Source organism: Sander lucioperca, chromosome 7 (genome assembly GCF_008315115.2).
Source record: "Sander lucioperca isolate FBNREF2018 chromosome 7, SLUC_FBN_1.2, whole genome shotgun sequence".
Lineage (NCBI taxonomy): Eukaryota > Metazoa > Chordata > Actinopteri > Perciformes > Percidae > Sander > Sander lucioperca.
The window spans coordinates 1,590,496-1,610,950 of NC_050179.1; the positions used below are offsets into that span (position 1 = coordinate 1,590,496).

At 43.1% G+C, this 20,455-nt stretch overlaps 1 protein-coding gene across 4 annotated transcripts in view; it reads right to left on the bottom strand.

Annotated features, from left to right (window-relative positions):
* Positions 1-227: 227 nt before the first annotated feature.
* Positions 228-20,455, bottom strand: part of srgap1a (SLIT-ROBO Rho GTPase activating protein 1a) — a 97,776-nt gene continuing 77,548 nt past the window's right edge. For 2 of the 4 annotated variants that reach the window (XM_031283138.2, XM_031283139.2), the window contains exons 16-22: positions 19,423-19,528; positions 18,984-19,208; positions 17,577-17,656; positions 12,912-13,092; positions 10,998-11,135; positions 4,775-5,159; positions 228-2,959 (exon numbers count right to left, since the gene is read on the bottom strand). In XM_031283138.2, coding sequence (XP_031138998.1) covers positions 2,552-2,959; positions 4,775-5,159; positions 10,998-11,135; positions 12,912-13,092; positions 17,577-17,656; positions 18,984-19,208; positions 19,423-19,528 — 1,523 coding nt within the window. In that variant the 3' untranslated portion in view covers positions 228-2,551. Of the gene's footprint in view, positions 2,960-4,698; positions 5,160-10,997; positions 11,136-12,911; positions 13,093-17,576; positions 17,657-18,983; positions 19,209-19,422; positions 19,529-20,455 lie in introns of all 4 variants that reach the window. The other 2 variants (XM_031283140.2, XM_031283141.2) reach the window with 2 other exon arrangements.

Here is a 20,455-nt window from a genome sequence, read left to right on the forward strand (position 1 = left end):
ATTATAATGTATAATATTTAATACAATAATCCATATATAATATGATGCTGTGAAAGGGGCCATTCTGCATAATGAGCAGGACTTTACTTGGAATAGAGTATTGTTACATTGTGGTATTCCTACGTTTACCCAGGTAAAATGATCTGAATACTTCTCCCACCATTGATTATAAATAAACTAAAGTTGAAGTAACTCGATTAAAAAAACAAAAGAAATCCACCTCAAACTCGACAAACTATTTCCTTTATTATTAGAAAGAAATCCTTGGAGGTATAAGCCCTCAAAGAACTCTAGATGTTAAGATGTTACATGCCATATATACAGTTATATACATCAAATGTGCAATGTCACAATGGGTAAGCTGTTTATTATTAATTCTGACATAACTGGGAAATGGCATCGTTACTTATTGACGCATCTTCCTTCTGCACTGCATTTTCTCAACAAAAAAAGCATCCGACATGAAAATGCAACAGTACAGAATGTCTGAAGTTCCTCTAAAACATCTTCAAAGGCACTTTCACAAGTACATACTACAGATGTACATAACACTACAGAGTAGCTTAAAGCCTACAAGTCCTACGGTTGATGATAACATGGTTACAACTGGCTTCATGCTGTATCTCCGGATATTTATTCTACATCATTTGTTCGAAGTCAGAAAAAACAAAATAACAAAAAATATTACAAAAATAATGAAAGTTAGTAAGTCAGAAGTTATTCTTTTGATTATTATGCACAATATCTGTCAAGTCAAAGAATAGTGTAAACCTGCCGTTAGAGAGCATTGCTTATTCATCGCAAACCCAAGTCTTTTCTGTGTGTTATTATGCTAGCCAAACAATCCCAGGACATGCACCCAGTTCTGTTATTTCTACAGTACTGAGGTTATTTAAAAAACAAATACAGGGGGTGCAGTCAGTCACACAGTTGGAGCTCTGGCACATACAGTTGTATGTGGCTATTGCATTTGGAATTATTACTCAAACGGCACACATGAGGGCCGTTTTTACCGGTTGTGGGAGACTCCCGTTTTCAGCCACACCAGGCCTTTAGAGGTGTCCTCATCCACAAATACAGAAGACACACACACACAGAGAGAGAGAGAGAGAGAGAGAGAGAGAGAGAGAGAGAGAGAGAGAGAGAGAGAGAACAATACAAAAACACATCACTGACATTCTCACCTGAACATAAAACAGACTGGAGGGACACAAAGCAAGCTGCTGTTTTCAGAGAAGCATAGGAAGCAGGGGGAGCATATTAGGAGGCTTTCAAACTAACAGTCATTAGGTCCATGGCTACCGGCAGCGGTCCCACAGGGCGCTGCCATTAGTCTATACACGAGTCAATATGAAGAATGCCTACATCATATACGGAGGGCCGAGACCCCGCTCATGTCTTTGGGTAGATAAAGCCAAGCAAGGCGTGAAAGTAGCTATGGCATGTGTTCCACACTGTATAATAGCGTATGTGTTGTATATACTCTGAAGATAGGAGATGATTTGTCATCATCATTTTTCACACTGCACCTCATTTGTTATACAGATGCAAAGTTATAAGTTATTATGAGGCATATTGTATCCACGCATCATGAGTTTTTGACGCAGGAATTCAAGAATGCATCAAATTCAAACAGAGTTCATAAATGAAGTAGTGGTTTTATCCAATAGTTACATCTCATTCCAGGCAATATGGAAACCTGTTCAAAATAAATTTGAGTGAATCCAGCACAGAGGTGATCTTTGTACATTTCTGAGACACAAACGGATGGTATGCCTTGCCAAAGAAAGTTGCAAAGTTTACACGCTAGTGAAGAAAGCACAATGCTATCTGATAACAAAGTACCGTTAGTTGTTAAAGGCTCTTCAGGCCCGTAATCAGCCCAACCCTCAAACCATTTCTGTCCAGGTAGTCACAGCACCTTTAAAATGTTTAACAGGTGAAATCAGTAAACATCTCAAAGTCAATAAGGCCTTTGAACTAGTTCACATCAAATCCAAATGGCCCTCCTAGGGAAGAGCAAAAAAAAAAAAACCACACAACAACAATCTAGTTCTACAGTATGTGTGAGAATGCCGCTGTGGTCACTACAGTTCTCATCAAGCTCTGTTTCAGGTTCAGCGGTGAACAGAGGAGCTCCATGCAGCGTGTTCTATTCAGAGTTACATAGTTCATCAATGTCTGCACACTAAACTAACTAGTGTACATTTTTCTAAAACCTTGAAGGAAGCCTTTGTGATTTGTTGTTCGAATTTCTTAAAAAATAAAAAAAATAAAATACATTTGTTGAATAATAATAACCTAAGCATTTTTAACACATAACTGCACGTTATTGAGACAGAAGGTCTGTCATCACTCATACACGAGTCTCTCAGATCCCGTCAGAGTCCTCTTCATGAGCTTGTTTCAAAACACCACTGTCCAGCTTTATGTATTTTACACGCTCTTAGATATTAGATGTTGTATGTCCATCGACAGTAGACACTGGTAGCGTTTTGCATCCCCCTAGAAATGGATTTTTGTTTTCCATCTCTGGTTCCTGTGCCAGAGGTTACATGGTGCAGGACTTGTCCAGAGGGTCCTGAGGAGAAGCAGCTGGAGGATGCGGGGCCTGGCCGGATTTGGGCAGGACCATGGGCTTGGGCCTCAAGGCGGGGGGTTTGAGTTGCACCCCCATGCGGGGCGCTACCAGAGGCTTGAAGGTGCTCATGGTATCGCTGGAGGAGCTGGTGCTGCGGCGAATGGGCGGCTCAGTGTTGGCGGTGGACCTCAGCATGACGCCGTGGATGGGGCTGAGGGACTCGCTGGAGCTGGCCGGCGTGGGACCCCCGCCGCTCCCGCCGGAGGTCTGCCGCTGCTCCAGGGTGTCCAGCACCACGTCGGGGGCGTGCTTGGCCGAGCTCTGCCGCTCCAGCTCGCGCAGCTCATTCAGAGCAGTATTCATAGTTTCTTCTATGTCCTGCAGGAGACAGAGAGAGAAAGTGTAAGACAGGAGGGGGAGGGGAGGGGGGGGTATGGAAGGATGATTATAACACTGGTGAGAGAGATGAGCGACAGACAGGAAGGCCTGGGTTAAAAAAAAAAAAAAAATGAGAGGAATCTAAAAGAGAAGGTAGGAGGGAGAATTGAAGAGAGGTGAACAGCATGAGACGTGAGAGATGGAGACGGTAGAGTACGGCATGGTAGGAAACATAAAAAGCAATGTTAAAGCGTAACTCTCACCAAAATGCAACCTAGGGTCTTTTTGTGAATGTACCCGAGTCAAACTTTCGTTTAAAAGCATATTTAGGATGGAATCACCACTTTAAAGATTTACCGTATTTTCGTTTTTCGGTCAAATGGCCTTTTGAATGGGAGTCCTAGGGGCACTTTTATGCTAGCCTCAAAATCGCTATTTTTAAAACACTAAGAAGGCTCAACACGACATGAAACTTTGCTCGAAGTATCGCCAAGGGCTCTACACCTTAACGAAAGCGTTGACAACATTGTTTGTGTACCCAGAGTTTACTAAAAAGAAAGGTTTTGAGCAACTCACGTTAGCAGTTGTTGTTTACGCTATCCGCCATTTTCCCAGTCAAAAATAGGCGATCTCCGAATGCGAATGAACGGACTCCATAGGAGGAAATGTCATTCTTATATGAGGCTCCTTTTTCAACTACAAGGTCAATATTGTGTTTCACTAACGACATAACAACTAATTATCCGTGCATTTATATGGAACTAAGCTTTAGGAGCTTTCCATCTTTACTCTCCTCCCTCGACTATTTTTGACTGGCTCGATAGACGGCGACCGGAAGAACAACAGCTACAGTGAGTTGCTCAAAACCTTTTTTAGTAAACTCTCAAACAATGTTGTCAACGCTTTCGTTAAGGTGTAGAGCCCTTGGCGATACTTCAAGCAAAGTTTCATGTCGTGTTGAGCCTTCTTAGTGTTTTAAAAATAGCTATTTTGAGGCTAGCATAAAAGTGCCCCTAGCACTCCCATTCAAAAGGCCATTGGACCGAAAAACGAAAATACGGTAAATCTTAAAAGTGGCAATTCCATCCTAAATATGCTTTTAAACGAAAGTTTGACTCGGGTACATTCACAAAAAGACCCTAGGTTGCATTTTGGCGAGAGTTACGCTTTAACAGAGAACCACAGTGAGAGTTTAAAAATAAATAAAACCATCAAGCATGCATTATACATGCAGAGACTTAGCAGAGTATTACTTTGCACCGGCACCATTGCCTCTGCATGCTAATGACTGTGGACAGCGAAAGGAGATGCAGAGATGACGAGGTATGTTCATCTGAGCATGCTCCCAGTAGGCAGACAGACAGCCCAGCATAGTGGAGTGCTCTCTGTGAACTCTGCTCTCTAACTGAGGCTCTATGCAAACGTCATTCGTGGCTTTACTACTGTACTGAGTATGTGACAACAAATTACAGCCGCAGCCTTCCTATCAGCTGTGATTCAATAATGGATGTCTGCTTAAACACAACATATTACCAGTTAGGCATTGGTATATTTTGTAAGAGCTGTTCATATATCAGAGTTTTTTTGTATGCTCACAAGCAAGCCTAGAGTAAATATTCTGTGACGGGGTCCCAGTGTCGAGCTATGCTCCCTGCTGTCTGCCTGCGAAGCTAGTCTTTTGCGTGTATTTAGCACACGGACACAGTTGCAGCCAGAGGAAGCAGAAGACAGGGACTGACTATGTTTTTACAGGGCGGGGCAGGGCTTTGATGGTGGAGGGAGCTGCGGTCGGGTCGCCGCTCGTCCCGCGCTGACCTGTGCGATGGTCTCCGGATCCAGGGGCTTGCCGCCGTGGTGGTGGTGGTGGTGGTGGGGGGCGTCGGTGAAGCCTGGGTACTGGCCCGAGGAGGTGGAGCGGCGGATCGGGGGGCTCTCCATCTTCTTCAGCGACTCGTGGCGGCTGATGTTAGTCAGACTGCCGTGGCCAGTGCGGCGGCGGCGTTCAGGGCTGTCCGCCAGCATGTGGTTGCGACTCCGCAGCATGTCCCGGGGGCTGAAGTGGCCTAGAACCGGGGAGCCCATCTCCGGGGTGCCTCCGTGTCCTCCGTGACTATGCTGGGAGGGATGCACCATGCAGTGAACATCACTGGGGCGGGCAGGGGGCCGCCGAGATGGGGGGTCTGATCTTTTCTTGTGCCTGCTGGGATAGAAGAGTGGGACGGAGAGGAAACAACAAAGCAAATCATTCATTTATTGCATTACAGCTTTTTAGCATCACCTCATACCCAAACATTGCCCTTTGAGTTAAGCATTTTATCTTTTTAATTACAGCTAGTGTGCCACTTTGCATCTCCCAAATGTAAATATTTTAGAAAAAGTTTTTAGATTGACTGCTATATAAATTATTTAAGCCTAAAATGTATTTATTTAAGCCCCCAATTAATCTATGTAAGGGCTTCCTTTGGGTCTTACTCAGACACAGTAATGCCACACATTACTCCACATATGGAAACCTTCCAAACTGGATGCTCAATTACAATATGTGGGCATGCATCCTCCTCAAACATTTGCCACTGTGGAAAAAAACCCCAAAACAATCATCAGTGGTGTAAGAGGAACCCTGACGTCAGTGCCAAACAGCTCCGAGCAGCTTATTTGGAGAGCAGGTAGAGTGGGCCTGGCTAGCAGCCAGAGGAGGGAGGCCTGTGGTTTGTCAGAACACCAAAACAAAAGTCCCTGGGAGACGCTACGGCTGCCCTCCATCTGAACCTGGACCAGCACAGCACCATACACACCTGATATGACACACATATTTGAAACATGGAGAGACAGAGCTGAACACGCATGTGTCTGATCAGACACACACACACACACACACACACACACACACACACACACACACACACACACACTCCTTAATACGTACTTGTTTGCTGAGTTATGCACAGTGTTTCTCCACAGTAACATCTCCTCTATCAAAGCGGTTCTATTGCTCCATAAAAGGCCAATAGAGCAGCACATCCTCCTCAGTATGGCTCCAATAGGTTCTGCCTATTTATGACTACCAGCACTACACTAGCTGCAGACAAGAGCTGTAATGTTTAATCAAAGCAGCTATCATCACTTTCACTCTAGCAGCTAGATGACTGAAAATATGTTTACGCGTGGCTGTTGGCAAAGCACTAAAATGTAATCGTAATAATTTAATTGTAACGTGACATCTCATTTAAGGTAAAAAAGGAAACCGATAATATCATTTCATTATCGTGCAGTCACTTTTTCAGTCGGTAGAACGTTTTCTTAAATGGTGACAACTTTAGAGATATTAAATCCATAACATCTAAGAGCTGATACATGCCAGGTTAACTATTTTATTTCTGCATTATTGGTTCTTTGTGATGAACAAGTATAGAATTACTCATCCTTTAATTACTGCTCCGAGGCAAATGGCTTTGTTTGGCAGTTTACAGCTGCCTAATGAATGCTGTGTCATTATCATTAAGATTTACAGGCAGCTTCATCACAGCGCTAAACTTAAAGCAATAATGAGTATGGATATGAAGGACCGTGAGGGTCTTAAAGAATGTAATTGCAGCTCTTCGCGTAAAGCCACAGTGCTGCCTTTTATCTCCCCAATATATTAATTTCTTCGCAGAAAACTACTCATCTGCATTAACCAGAGAGTCTCAATCCAAGCGGCCATGAGTGCTTATGTAACACTATGAAACCCGTACCCGCTCACACACTGCAAAACACTAAAGTGTGAACAAATCTTTTAATGTAAAAATAGTTTTTGTGTGCACATTAATAATTACTGAAGATAGTTTAGACATTGAAAAATAAAGACTTGTTGGTGGGCTGGTGTGCTCGGTGAGAGAAATATATATATATATATATATATATATATATATATATTTTTTTTCTGACTGCAGTGAGAAATCTGGATGAGTAAACAACTGCAGCACCTACTGACAACCTGCAGGGGGAGCAGTCTACATTCATAACACCAGTGGCCCTTAGGGAGTGTACAACAGGCACTGCAACTTACTCTGCAAGCTGTGGCCACACTGACAGCTCAACTCACCTAACGTTTATATGGCCCTGGCTAATTAATGATGTCAATCACAAGGCATTCTAGGAGTTCCTCTCCATCAAAACAAAAACGGACCAACTGATCCCGTAAATGTGGATCCTCTCCACTAACAGAGGGCACTAACTTAAATCTTCTTGTTTACCGACACTCGCTGTGATCATGATGCCACACTCTACAAGAGGTCCTGTCTGGTGAGTGTGTTGTTGTTGATGGAGAACACCAGGAGAGGAAAAGATTCTAAATAAAGCTCAGGATATAAATGATTCAACACACATGAGGGTTGTCTGAATGGAAGAGCAGAAAAGCGAGTGGGCAGGGGGTGGGAGGGGTAGAAGAGAGAGTTGGGGGTCAGGTGGTAGCTGGTGACAGGTAGAGTGTTGTTGAGGAGCGTCATTAAGGCGGATGTGAAAAAGACAATTCATTCTGATATATTCTCCATCCACACACAAGTACCTGCAAGTGGTGTAAATATTGCCTCTAGTGTGAATCATCAACATTTTAACGGTGAAGTAGAGGGAGTGGGCGTGGCTCTGAATGAAACAGCATTTGTTCATGTGCTTGGCAAAAGGGAGGAACAGACGCTTCAAGGTGGCTTACTCCACCAGCAGAAATGCAGTGCAATGCAATGAGGAGTCGAGCGGGAGACAAAACTCTGGCACGCAACCAGCAGACGCTGCCAAAAAGTCTGAGGTGTGACTGGATATGTGTGTGTCTCCTCTCTGTGTGCCATCCCTCCCTGTGCATGTCTATATATATACAGTATGTTGTGTACCAGCTGATACCAGTCTGTATTTAATACTCATCATAATAAAATAAGAGTAGGAGAAGTTGATTTCTCCAGTAGCAATTCTGTGGAGAGAGGTGAGCTGAGGATACAGGATGACAGGAGGAAGCATCAATGTAAACACTGAGGATTGGGTGCACACCGAATCCATTCCGATTCACAAGGTCCCGATTTGATTACATTTCCGATTCGATATCACTTAGGTTAGGGAAATTTTAGTTACAATACCAATTTTGCTTGGATATAAAAGGGATTCTCAGAGAACTTGAAGAAACCCTCAAATATGTTTTTATAATGCACCAGGTACATTAAGAAATGACCCCCCCCCCAAAAAATTTCAAATACTTTTTACTTAACAGGGCTAACATGACAGTCGTTAACAAACTACAGCTGTCGTCAACACAATATAGTGCAAATGTAGACTACAGCCAGTGAGTAGAGGGACCATGTTGAAGATTCTATACAACTACACCACGGTAAACAATGAAAAAAGCCCCCTCTCTGACTAATTGACAGTACTTCTGGTCTTTACAGTTAATTTTAGCCGAGAAAAGGTTACTGTGAGCTGGGTACAGGGCATCGCGAGGTTACGGTCATTTCAGCAGCCGTTGCAGTAGAGTTTAGCCGAGAAATTGTGACTGTCCTGCGGCGATGACTAACGTTAGTTAAGATTAGAAAAAAAGATTGTCGTTTGAGTTAAAACACGGGTCCCCTTAAAGGACAATTCCGGCGCAAAATTAACCTAGGGGTTAATAACAAGTGTACCGAGTCGACTGTTTTCTGGGATATGTTTTCATGGTAATCGAATGTTTCTTTGGTTGAAACAAGCTAGCACGAACCGCTGATTAGTTTATAAAGACACTACCTTCGGGTATACAGGCAATCGCCATCTTGGGAAAACAGTCACGATCAGTTGAACGACCAACGTCCTGCCTGAGCTATGTTACTGGTTAGTGGTTGCACGGCGATCGGGGTTCGACTGATCGTGACTGTTTTCCCAAGATGGTAATTGCCTGTATACTCGAAGGTAGTGTCTTTATAAACTATCTTTTTAATAAACTGTCTGTACACTTACAAATGTTCTCAATGCTTTGTTTAACATGTAGGGAACCTCATTATGCTACCGTGGAAGTGTGGTGCTATTTTGAGCCTTGTTAGTGGTATAGAAATATACCGATATAACCGATATATTTTTACTCTACCAGTGCCCCGAATGCCTAGCGTTGTAAGCTAATCAGCGGTTCGCGCTAGCTTGTTTCAAGCTACAGAAACATTCGATTAGCATGAAAACATATCCCAGACAACGGTCGACTCAGTACACAAGTGTTATTAACCCCTAGGTTCATTTCGCGCCGAAATTGTCCTTTTAAGTACTACTCCCGGGACGCGAACACAGGTTTCCTGGGTGAAAGTCGTGTGTTTTACCCTTAACTTCTTCGGGGACATGAACTCCGCTCCCGCCGCTTGAAAGCCCTGTGTGTGTCACGTGATGCTCTTATACATCCATGGTGAAAAGGCATATATTAAAAGATCGATTTTGGCATATTATTAATCGATATGAGATCACTCACGCAAAGATTCGATTGAAATAAGAGAATCCATTACTTTAACCCAGCCCTATCGTACAACAGGCAAATCTGACACATTCTGTTAATATGCTCTCAGTGCGAGCTTGCATTAAAGTAAAAGGTTGAAAACATGGTTATTTTCAGCAACATACAAGAGTCCAAGTCCATCTCTATATAAAACATTTAAAGTATCTGGAGTTTAGGTATTGGTAGTCACACCTGAAGCTATTTAAGCATCTTAGATGATGCAACACTGAAGTTGTGCCAGACATGCTGTCAGTCGTTATTGGATTGGCCGTGTCTCATTAGATAAAGCCAATGTGAATTCCAAGATGTGTCATGGTCATACATTGGTCACTATGGTGTCAGGAGGAATGCCACTATATAACAGTGGGATGCTTGATGAGAACATGTGTCTCAATGTCTACTAGGGCTGGGCGATATGGAGAAAATCAAATATCACAATATTTTTTACCAAATACCTCGATATCGATACCACAACGATATTGTAGTGTTGACTATTGGTGCTTTCACAAAATATTTACACAATTTATTACAATTATTTTGATAAATAATCATCAGTAATGTGGGTATAATGTCTAAGTGGGTAAAGGCAAATAATAGAACAGTTACAACAGTCTGGTAAGTTCAGAAAATAACATCACTTTACTGTAATGCAGCCTTTAAAACCAGGAAAAGACAACACTTATGCCATATTACGATATTATGATATCCAAAATCTAAGACGATATCTTGTCTCATATCACGATATCGATATAATATCGATATATTGCCCAGCTCTAATGTCTACTGTATTCTTGAGTGCAGTAAGAAATCATAAATACCCATATGTCTAATGAACGTAGTTATTCTACAATACTGCAAGAAATATTTTTTTTAGGCACTTTGGTGAAAAAATTGTGGCCGTTTCTTTTCCTTTGGAATTTTTTTTAGGTCATTACATTTCTAAAAGATGATCTTTATCTAATCAGCAGCTGTGTCTTGTAACTTCTCATGCTAATGTTCCCTTTCCAACCAGATCACTGCTGCTGTACAATACACACAAATACATACACTGCAATATGATATAATGGCCCTGGTTACAGACTGACAGGCTGGGGGTTGTAGGGACTGGTTTGAGAGCGTAGAGGGAGTGAGAAAGTTTTTTTTTTATTTTGTGTGGTTTTTAAAATGAACAACATGTAAGTAAATAAGATAAATAGGTTTGGACTTACAACTGGAATTAAATGTTTGTTATTACACAGAGAAAGTACAGAAAAAAGGTACCGTTGAGTACGTTTATTTGACCAATTCCAGTACCTGGAATGCGGTACCGGTAATATAAACGTTTACAGAGTGATAATACGTGTAATAAAGGATTTTTAAACAGATCTTTCACAGAATTGAATACAGGTGTGCCTTGGGATTGTGGCTTGCACTTTGGTGTCTCTTGGGCACAAAAGTTTGAAAACCACTGGTATGGAGAATGCAAAGATTTTTCAATGCCAGATTCCTTATTTAGATCCCTTTACAGACATTGTTTATGATATGCAGTCCAATATAGCGCAGCTATACAGCCGTGTGAAAACAAACCTGGTGATGTAGGCCTCAGAGATCCTGGTGTCAGAGGGCGAGCTGATGTCTTTTCCCGAGCATTTATCCTCTCCAGCGTGGCCGCTGCTGGCCTCGCTGTCAGCCTTCTGACTCAGAGTGTCTGAGAAGGTGTCATCTCTGGGACACAGAGACAGTGACATTGAGACACGGAGAGAGCAAGAGGAAGTGACAGAAAGAAATGAGAAATCAGCAAATCAGTCGATCTTTCATATTTGCACCGTTCTTCAATGGCAGCATTTGATATCAGTTCCTGTGAGTCAGCATGCCCCTCCCAAGGTCCACAGAGTCAGATGAGTCATATTCCTCGGCCTCTCTGTATTCCGGTGACTGTGACACACACGCACATACCCACACCCACACACAAGCCAGCTGTAGGGGTTTCAGTGAGGTGTATGACTGGATACTGAGCACAGTTGGTGTCTGTCAGGTGGCAGTAATCAGAGCTACTGAGCTGCAGTGCTGCCTCTGATGTGTACTATCCCATATTAAACACAGTCACTTATTTAGTGTATCCACATGAATGCACGCAGACGGAGACAAAGCAAGGACGAGCACTTTTCCAAAGCAGAGGCGGCAGTAAACAAAATTTACGCGAGAAAGTTTGAACAAGACAGTCGAGTCTTGAGAGAGACATCCGGTGCTAAAGCGGCCTCTCGGATGTCTCTCTGCACGTTTTATTCTGGGCTCTTTTATGGGACAAGTGAAGATCACAACCCTGTGTGCTCTTACACTCCTGAGCCTGCTCTGTTTGAGTAGAGAGCAGGATGTTACTACCCTCGGGGACAACCCGTAAAGCTGTAAATCCCCCTGCTCTTTCATTAACTAAGAGGACACCCCATCAGCAGTGAATTATTGATAGCGGCACACTGACGAGGGAAAGAACAGGGGAGGAAAGAGGGGATTCTAAATGGCCATTTTGTCGGCCAGCTACTAAGTGATTGGTGTGATTCTGTTCCCGTCCTAACGAGACGGTGAATCCAGTCCATTAGGGGCCAGCAGTCACCATGGCAGTGTGTGTGCTTGTTAGTGCTGAGAATGGGGAACAGTGACAGAAGGGCTGGTTGAGGACCCTGGAGATGGAGAATGCTTCACAGAGCGGGGACAACAGCAGCGTTGAGGACAAACACAGCTGAAGGTCCTCTATGCACGACCCTACAGCCAACCGATGGCCCACGGCCTCTTATAGAGCAAAGTCAACAGGGACGAGTGTGTTGTTTAACCCACAGGGATATCACCAGGGAGAGCTGGAGGACCGTTCCTTAAACCACCACCCAGGCTCTGAGTGGAGCTGGTAGTAGTTTAGGAGTAGAAAGCAACATTTCCCCAGTGTACCCCCTGTAGGATTCTTTTTTTACTTGTGTGACAACAAGACTGAGTGACTTCATGGCAATCCATTCAATAGTTGCTGACATATTTCAGTCTGGACCAAAGTAGTGGACCGATCAACAGACAGACATTGACTTCACAGATTAGAGCCATGCTACTAGTGAGGCTAAAAACACGAGCTTTGCTTTAAGGCTACAGCACTCACACAGAATATGTAAAAAGGCATGCACTGCTTTATAAAGTCATATTTCTATTGATTCTTTTTTTCAAAGAACCCAAAGAGACTAGGTCGTTAGAGGTGATCGGACTGGTATTAGTATTCACTTTGCATGCAAACTATGTGCATGATTCAGCTTCTTTGCATGCATTTAAAACAGGAAACTGAATATAACCTTTATTATACATGTAACTTATAAGATGTTCTCATTAATTCCTATATTCTATATATCCTACATTCATCTGCTGTTATTCAGCCTTAAAGCATGCTCTCATACGCTTGATGCTGATTGGATACATTCATGCATTACTTAGTCATATCTAAAATAATGCTCAATGAAAAACACTCACATGTCTTGGACCACAATATACTGGTGTGGAACCAGGCCATCGATGCCGTTGTGCCGTCCCTCCCACCAGTCTTCTGATGCCCGTTGATACAGCAGCAGGGAAGCGCCCTTCTTGAAGGACAACTCTCGGGAAGAGCGCCCAACGTAGTCAAACTTGGCAATGGCTTCAATGGGCTCGCCCTCTGTCAACAGAGAGAGGATTAGACAGGTCAGGTATGTCAAACAGGGCAAAGACCTCAAGTAGAGACGGCTCTTATCGCATGTGCAGACATTTCTAATGATTAATACAAGTGGTGCAGTCTTACGAAATAAAAATCTTAATACGGAGAGATAACACATGCACTTAATACATACTGGCTCTGATGGAGGAGAGTCTAGTCAGGTCTAATACTGGCATGTTTGTGCACGAGGATGCTCATGTGTGACAGTTTGTGCACATGGAGTTCAAGTGTGCTGAGCCAGTTGGTTGTTTTAGTTGTAGTCAATAGTAACCTGGGTCTACAACACCAGGCCAGGGCAACAACAGGCCCTGAGGAGCTTTAGCAGGATATTTATAGAAGCTGTTGAGAGGAGATCTATATGACTCAGGGGCATGCCAGCCACTGTATGGATCATTAGACTGGGTTGATACCTACTCAATAACTGTACAAGTAGAGCCTGGAATCAGTGACATGGGAAATGAACATGGGAAAGACCAGTGAAAGTTATTACAGATAGTAATAACCAGTGGTAGAGCAGTTTTATGCCTCATTTCAATTTATTATTCTAATTTATTGTTTGTGTTGATTGCTCTTTCTTAGTCTATTATTTTGAACATCAGTATTATATTGATGTCTGTCCTAAAGAAAACATCTGTGTTTTCAACAACAGATACAGTCGATTTCAAAAGGTACAAGTCTCCGAGCCAATATGCATGCAATACAGCAACACAGGTCTAAAAATAGCATCTTTATTCCTCCCTCACTCCTACCTCTGCCCTCCTCTTATCTCACTTTAAGTCAGACAGACCCCCCTGGACAGACGTAGCCTCACCCTAACACATGCTCACTATATACACTGGGAACAGAGTAAATGGCTAAAGCTTGTATCGGCTGTGAAAAGCCATCATGGTATATCTTTCACAGGAGCTTGGAAGTATTTCTCAGATGAGCAGAGAGGCCAAGTGAGAGAGAAAATAGAGGTGTGATTCTGAGCAGAGCAGAGGTTTCTTCATTTCTCTCTGTGTCCTGTTCAACCTCATCTACTTCTACTATATATATTTTTTCCAACCTTTAACTTGCCACCTTCCTTGCTGGGTTTGTTAGGATTGACTGGGTGGATGTGACGTGGCTCCAATAAAATGTGACAAGCAGGAATTTACGGTCTGAATTAATTGGGCTGCACTGCAGCGGACAAGGCTGTTAATAAAGTTGACGGAGCCCTATAGGTGCAGAGGATTTCTCTTCCTCTCCATTTTCTCCGTCTCTCACTTCAACCTATCCATCCATCCATTCTGCAAATGTTTATCCACAGTCCACACACACACACACACACACACACACACACACACACACACACACACACACAGTGTGCAGGCCATAAACTCAAATCTCAGCGTGGTAAAGGATCCCCTCTGTCATGTTGTGCAATTATAACTGAGAATCGCTTCAGACCCAACCACCCAAGGTTACACATGCACGCTCACACTGCGACTGGAGTTATAGAAATGTTGAACCGTGAGAACTGGAGGCCTGTGGTATAAGAGATACGAACTGTCAGATGTTTTACACAAGCCAGTGGAGCAGAGTCGGGGTGGATGTTGCTCTACATCCATGTTCATACATAGAAATAGGGGAGCAGAAGCTTTGTGTGAGATATGTGAGATCAGTACAATAGGAGAGGGTGTAAAACACATTTTATTCCTTTTTCTCACTCTTTTCCCGAAGACAAATATTAATCTCAGATGCTAGCTGCTACAAACAGAGCAGGAGACTTCATGCTGGACTTAAAAAGATGAATGCGGGTTAGATGAGGCTCTTTATGGGGAAAAAGGGACAGTACAGTAAAATACACTGCCCTTTAACATTATACAGTATGCCTGGCAGCCTAGGGCACTTGACAACAAGGACATCCTGCTACACTCTTGCGAAGTGATATATAATCAATGTACCAGTTAGTTCACATTTGACCTCGTAGCAAATTTACCAGCAGATAGAACATCAATGTATTGATGGTGTGTGAGAAGTGCCACTCCAAACACGGACAGTTAATCTGCAGGCTCCTTGAGACTGACATGTGTGTCCGCCCCGAGCAGAAATATGCTGAAGGACAATGACAACATGCCGATGATTAGCGGGTATAATGTTTACCACGTTTACCATCTTAGTTTAGCATGTTAGCATGCTAACATTTGCCAGTTAGCACAACACACAAAGTGCAGGTGAGGCTGATGTCATTGTTTTTTGAGGTATTTGGTCATAAACAAAAGTATGGGAGAAACTAAAGTTTTGACCTGATGATGGCGCTATATAAAAAGGAAAGGGATCCCAAAAGTTGTTACAGTTCTCCCGAAGGGAGACATGAATGTGCGTGCCAAATTTCACAGAATAAGTGAAATCTTTGACCTCATGGTGGTACAATGTCTGTACAAACTTTCATTGCAAATGAAATGACTTTCTGCTTATCTTTTGGTTAATTGGATGCTCAGCTCTGTTACTCCAATGTAATGCTAATACACAAGAGCCACAAACTGGGACTATACTTAAAAAAAAACATCTGGCCAGTCCAGATCATCTATCTAAGCTAATGAGCTCTAACGCACTCCGGGAGGGGGGGGGGGGCTGCGCCCATGAGGCAGAATCATTTCCGGACAGCTACTTAGACCAGCATGTGGAATGACTTTACTCCTCTCTCTTGTCTGCCTTGTGCTCACTTACTTTCAGGGCAAAGAGGGCAAACACATTTCAAGCCTTGAGAAGAAAGTGAACATATAACTGGCATATAATAAACGTCTGCAGAATCAAATGCTGGTAACCGAACAGGAAAAGAGGTTTGCTTTTGTGTCTGAAATCCAAATGAGGTCATGGGGATATAAAAATAACTGACGACAATAACTTGACCACAGTTCAAGACTCCGCAGGGAGGGACTCAAGTCAGTGAGGACATCCTCTCAGTCCGCTCAGAGAAGCTTTTGGAACAAAACCATGATAGCAAGGGATTTCTGGAAAACATAATCTTCCATTAATTACTCAAAGAGTTGATAGCTACCATCTGTGTTTTACAGGGAAATCCTCACAGAGAGACGCTTCCTTGGCTAATCAGAAGTCCTTTTTAATTATGAAGGACATCATGATGATGACTTTGATTTGGAAGCAGAGAGATTAACAGCTGATGTAATGAGACCAGATCTACCATATTTCCATGATCTCTCTATGGAGACTGATGACGCATTGGTGACAGGGAGCCCGTAAAATCATCTCTGGGTGTGAGACAGGATTGGGGCAGTTGTCACCATGGAAACAGGTTTAGGGAAAGTCTGTTACTAAGGTAAGATATGAAGCCTCAGCTCAACTATAGGTTGACTCTTTTTGTCTCACAGTGACTACATCTTGTCAGCTCTCTGTCACGGATATTAATCACTTTTTAATGAGCTGGAAGTTTTATTGTCTTTTTTTTATAACAACAATGTCTGACCCTGGCTGATATTTTGGTTTCAACTAACTCACTATTTGATTTAGATACAGACCAACTGGTATTCATTTCACTCAAACAAAGGACCACATGTACGATCGCACAAATGCGCCATATCCCGCCAAGTCTACTGTATCCTCCAGTGTGTACATGAGCTGGGTGTTCTTTGTATTTCTTCATATTTCTCTTGGACACATGGAAATGTAGTTAAATGTAAAGTAAACACAGGCCGTACAATATATGGAAAGCTATTAAAACCTGACACTTTTGACACACACTCCATACATTGGCTATTATTTTACAAATTCACTGGGAAAAAATTAAGGGAATTGAACATTTTTAACCCAAAACTGCGACTGTTGGAAAACAAGATTTCTCTCCCAAAAAGATCCAGTTGGTGTAGACCACCCTGGAATTAGTAAAAGGGGGAGTGTGAAAGTGTCCCGAGGCCCAGAGAGAGAAGCAAAATCATTAGAATATGAATGGCGGTCCATCACTGTGAGCCCAGTTCCTTGGCCCTTCAAGGTTACTGCTTTTAACAGGCTGAAAGGCAGGATTAGCTGCAGTGAGATGCAGAGAGCTGGATTCAACCCTCGCAGCGCCACAGACACAAGAGCAAGTTTCAATATGGACATGGCGTTTAAGCAGAGAACAGAAATTTACTTTATGAGTGAGTGTGTGTTTCTTGATAGTTAAGTTGAATTTATGTAATGTTAAATTAAGCTTGGTTGGTAGAGCGCACGCCGACATGTAGAGGTTTGGTCCTCGACGCAGAGGCCCAGGGTTTGAATCTGACCTGTGGCAGATTTCCTGCATGTCTTCCCCCTCTCTCTCCCCTTTCTTAGTCAACCTGTCCTATCAATTAAAGGCGGAAATGCCCAAAAAAAAAATAAATAAAATGCAGTTTGGTGGAAAACAATCGTGCAAAAAGGACAATTGTACACATTTAATTGAAATATGTGTTATTATGTACATACAAGTTTGCATAGTTACTCACCGTCCTCGCTGGTGTGTGTCTCTGTCCCTCCCTCATTTTCTACTTCCTCCAGGGCTCCATGCTCACTGTAGGGGCTTTCACTGTGTGGGGGAGGACAACAACAACAATGCACACTGTCAGGGTCACAGCCAAGGCAGGGTCAGGGGTCAAGGGATAGTTTCATATGATAAAAAAAAAAAGCCTGTATCTTTTCCTTCCAGGAAACAAAAGTTGTTTGAAGACACTATCTCCTAAGTAATTTTAAAAAAAAACGTAAGACTTTGGCTCAAATTACAATAGTCGAATTTCAGTGAAGATGACAAGGAGGAAGGGAGGTTTGTACAATGAATAAAGGGAAGACGGAAGTTCAAATAGCGGTCATTATTCTGTGAGAGGCTTAGATCCTCCGTCTGGGGTCAGACCTCTGTTAGTAAATGGTCTTCTTCTGGCATGGTGTTGAGAGAGCTGCTGGTAATGCCACACACACAGTTTACCCCTGCCAGGATCTAAGTGTCTCCTCCCCTGCTAGCATGTCACCAGTCGCCTCCTCTCCTGCAAGAAAGGGAGGAAGCCAAGACAACAAATCTCCCAAGGGCTTCATGTGCGTTGCCGGGAGGGGGGGACATGGCCGCACTGAGACGGGAGATTAGCTCTAGCCAGGGATAAATCCCTGTCAGCCTGTGGTGATGTGGGGGCATAGAAAAATGAGAAACAAGTGATAAGCACTGCTTACATATGTGGAGCTGGCAAAGGGCCTCAGGTATGACTCAGGTCTGTTTGACTTCAGTATGTGCTGCAATTCACCTAATCATCCTTTCCCTGCCAGGTCACCCCGTCTGATCGCGGTAATTAAAGTGATTGTTTCAGCCTGTTTCACTAAAAAAATAAAAAATAAAAAAAAGAGTCCACCATGTAAAGTCAGTGCTGAAACACGCTCTCCCCTGTCATGTTCCTTAACCACATACGCATAACTGGAGAGGGTAATTACTCATATCAACTCCACTGACATACTTCTGACACAGCTGCAGCGTTGAGAGCACATGCATACCTGCATGTTGTGTGAGTCCCTAATGAAGGAAGTTTGGCTGCGTGCCATTCATGGTAAGAAAAAAATGGATAAAGACAACCACCGGTGTCTGTCTGACTCTCAAACCTACATGTCGTCGAGGAAATCTGTGCAGCTGCATGAAGTGATCTCATCAGAACGCCTTCCATCTTCCCTTTTAATCCTGGATAACCTACAGCTTCACCGCCAGACACTGGTGACAGGGTGGCCTTGTAGCTAGACGGTGCGCGTCTTGTAGCTCAAAGATCTAAGGTTGATTTGCGATGAAGCCATTTGAGTCTTTCGACCAAGAATTTGAACCATGACCTGAACAGTTACCTAATGTTTGAGGAATTAATCAGCTAAATTGCATCACTCCTCACCAGTAGTCTCCTCCAGCCATACACTTCTCATAGATGGGCCCATCCAGTTCTTTGGCATCAGGAAAGATGGTCTCATGGTGGATGATGATGGTCTTGATGATCTCATTGACGTGGGCCTGGCAGGAGACCTGGTCCTGGCTTTCTGGCGTGGGCATGAGCGTGGGGCCGAAGCATATGGCCAGGTTGTACGGGTCCATCATGTTCTCGTCACTGTACTGGGACAGGCTGGAAAGGGGGGGGTGGAAGCAGAATGAAAGAAAGAAGGAGGACAAATTGACCAAGTTAAGGCTGATTGAGAGGACATTGCAGCGGGGAAAGTTTTTCACATCAAATCATGACAGTGAATGCTCTTCATTTAGAATGTCATTTACTAAAGATGGGGAAATCATTGTGAGGCGAAATACAGAATTGATTCACTGGTTAGTGTCAATAAACTTACTGGTTGAGGAAGGCGAAGAGGTAGCGCATGACGATGAGGACTGATCTGGGAATGGTCAGGAGGATCTTACGGATGTATAACGCTCTCTCATACAGGTTTTCTATCCCTAGAGGATTGTAATACAAGAAGAAAAATAGTGTTAAATGAATAAAGACTGCTTTGCTTCCGTCCATTCGCCTCTGCTGCAGGTAAAATGCATCACCTCATCTACCTGATGATATCCACATATTGATTAGCACCACTTCCCAGCATAGAAATACAAGAGCACATGGAAGCTGAGCCAATTACTTATCAGAATTACTATAAGTCTCTGGAGGACCAGCAACGATTTACTAATGTAGGGATATTTAAAGTGCGTGTGTGTGTATAGAGGCCACAGCAAATGTATCAACTTTGTGGTGGTGACCTCAGCCTGTGTTCCTCTGCTGACACCGAAGAGGAAGAGCAAGAGGAAGAGGAGAAGGAAGTTCAGCACTCTTCGTAACACCTGACAACGAGGACGCTAAGTAGTTTTTCCTGCTCTAAATGAAAACAGAATCCCTCTAAAACCATTTTGTCCAGTTCTCTATTCTTGCACTCTTTTCTTCTACCTTGCAGAAATGAGGGTATTACCAACAAAGGAGTTACTTTTTCTCAAACATATTTATTGCATTGTCATAACTTTAAACAAGACTTCCGACCTTTATGTCTTTCATTACTATCTTATTTGTTTACGCTGTGGTACTTGAAGCAGCCTATTTTATTTGGCTGATCTGGGGCTCTGCTTGGCTGCTAAAAATAGCACTGTCACCCTCCAGCCACACTGTGCTTTCTGGGATATGGGCTTCTGGAATACTTGTGATGCATTTCATTTTTCATGAATACCTAACTAGGATTCTGCAAGGCTCCTGAGCACTTCAGAACCTACTATTTTAGGATCTATTCCATTGTACGCTTGTACATCACCTACAAACACACGTGAGAAACACCCACGTAAAAAAATCCCTGCTGCAAATTCCCAAATGAAAGATATAACTTGCTGCAGTACGCTGCT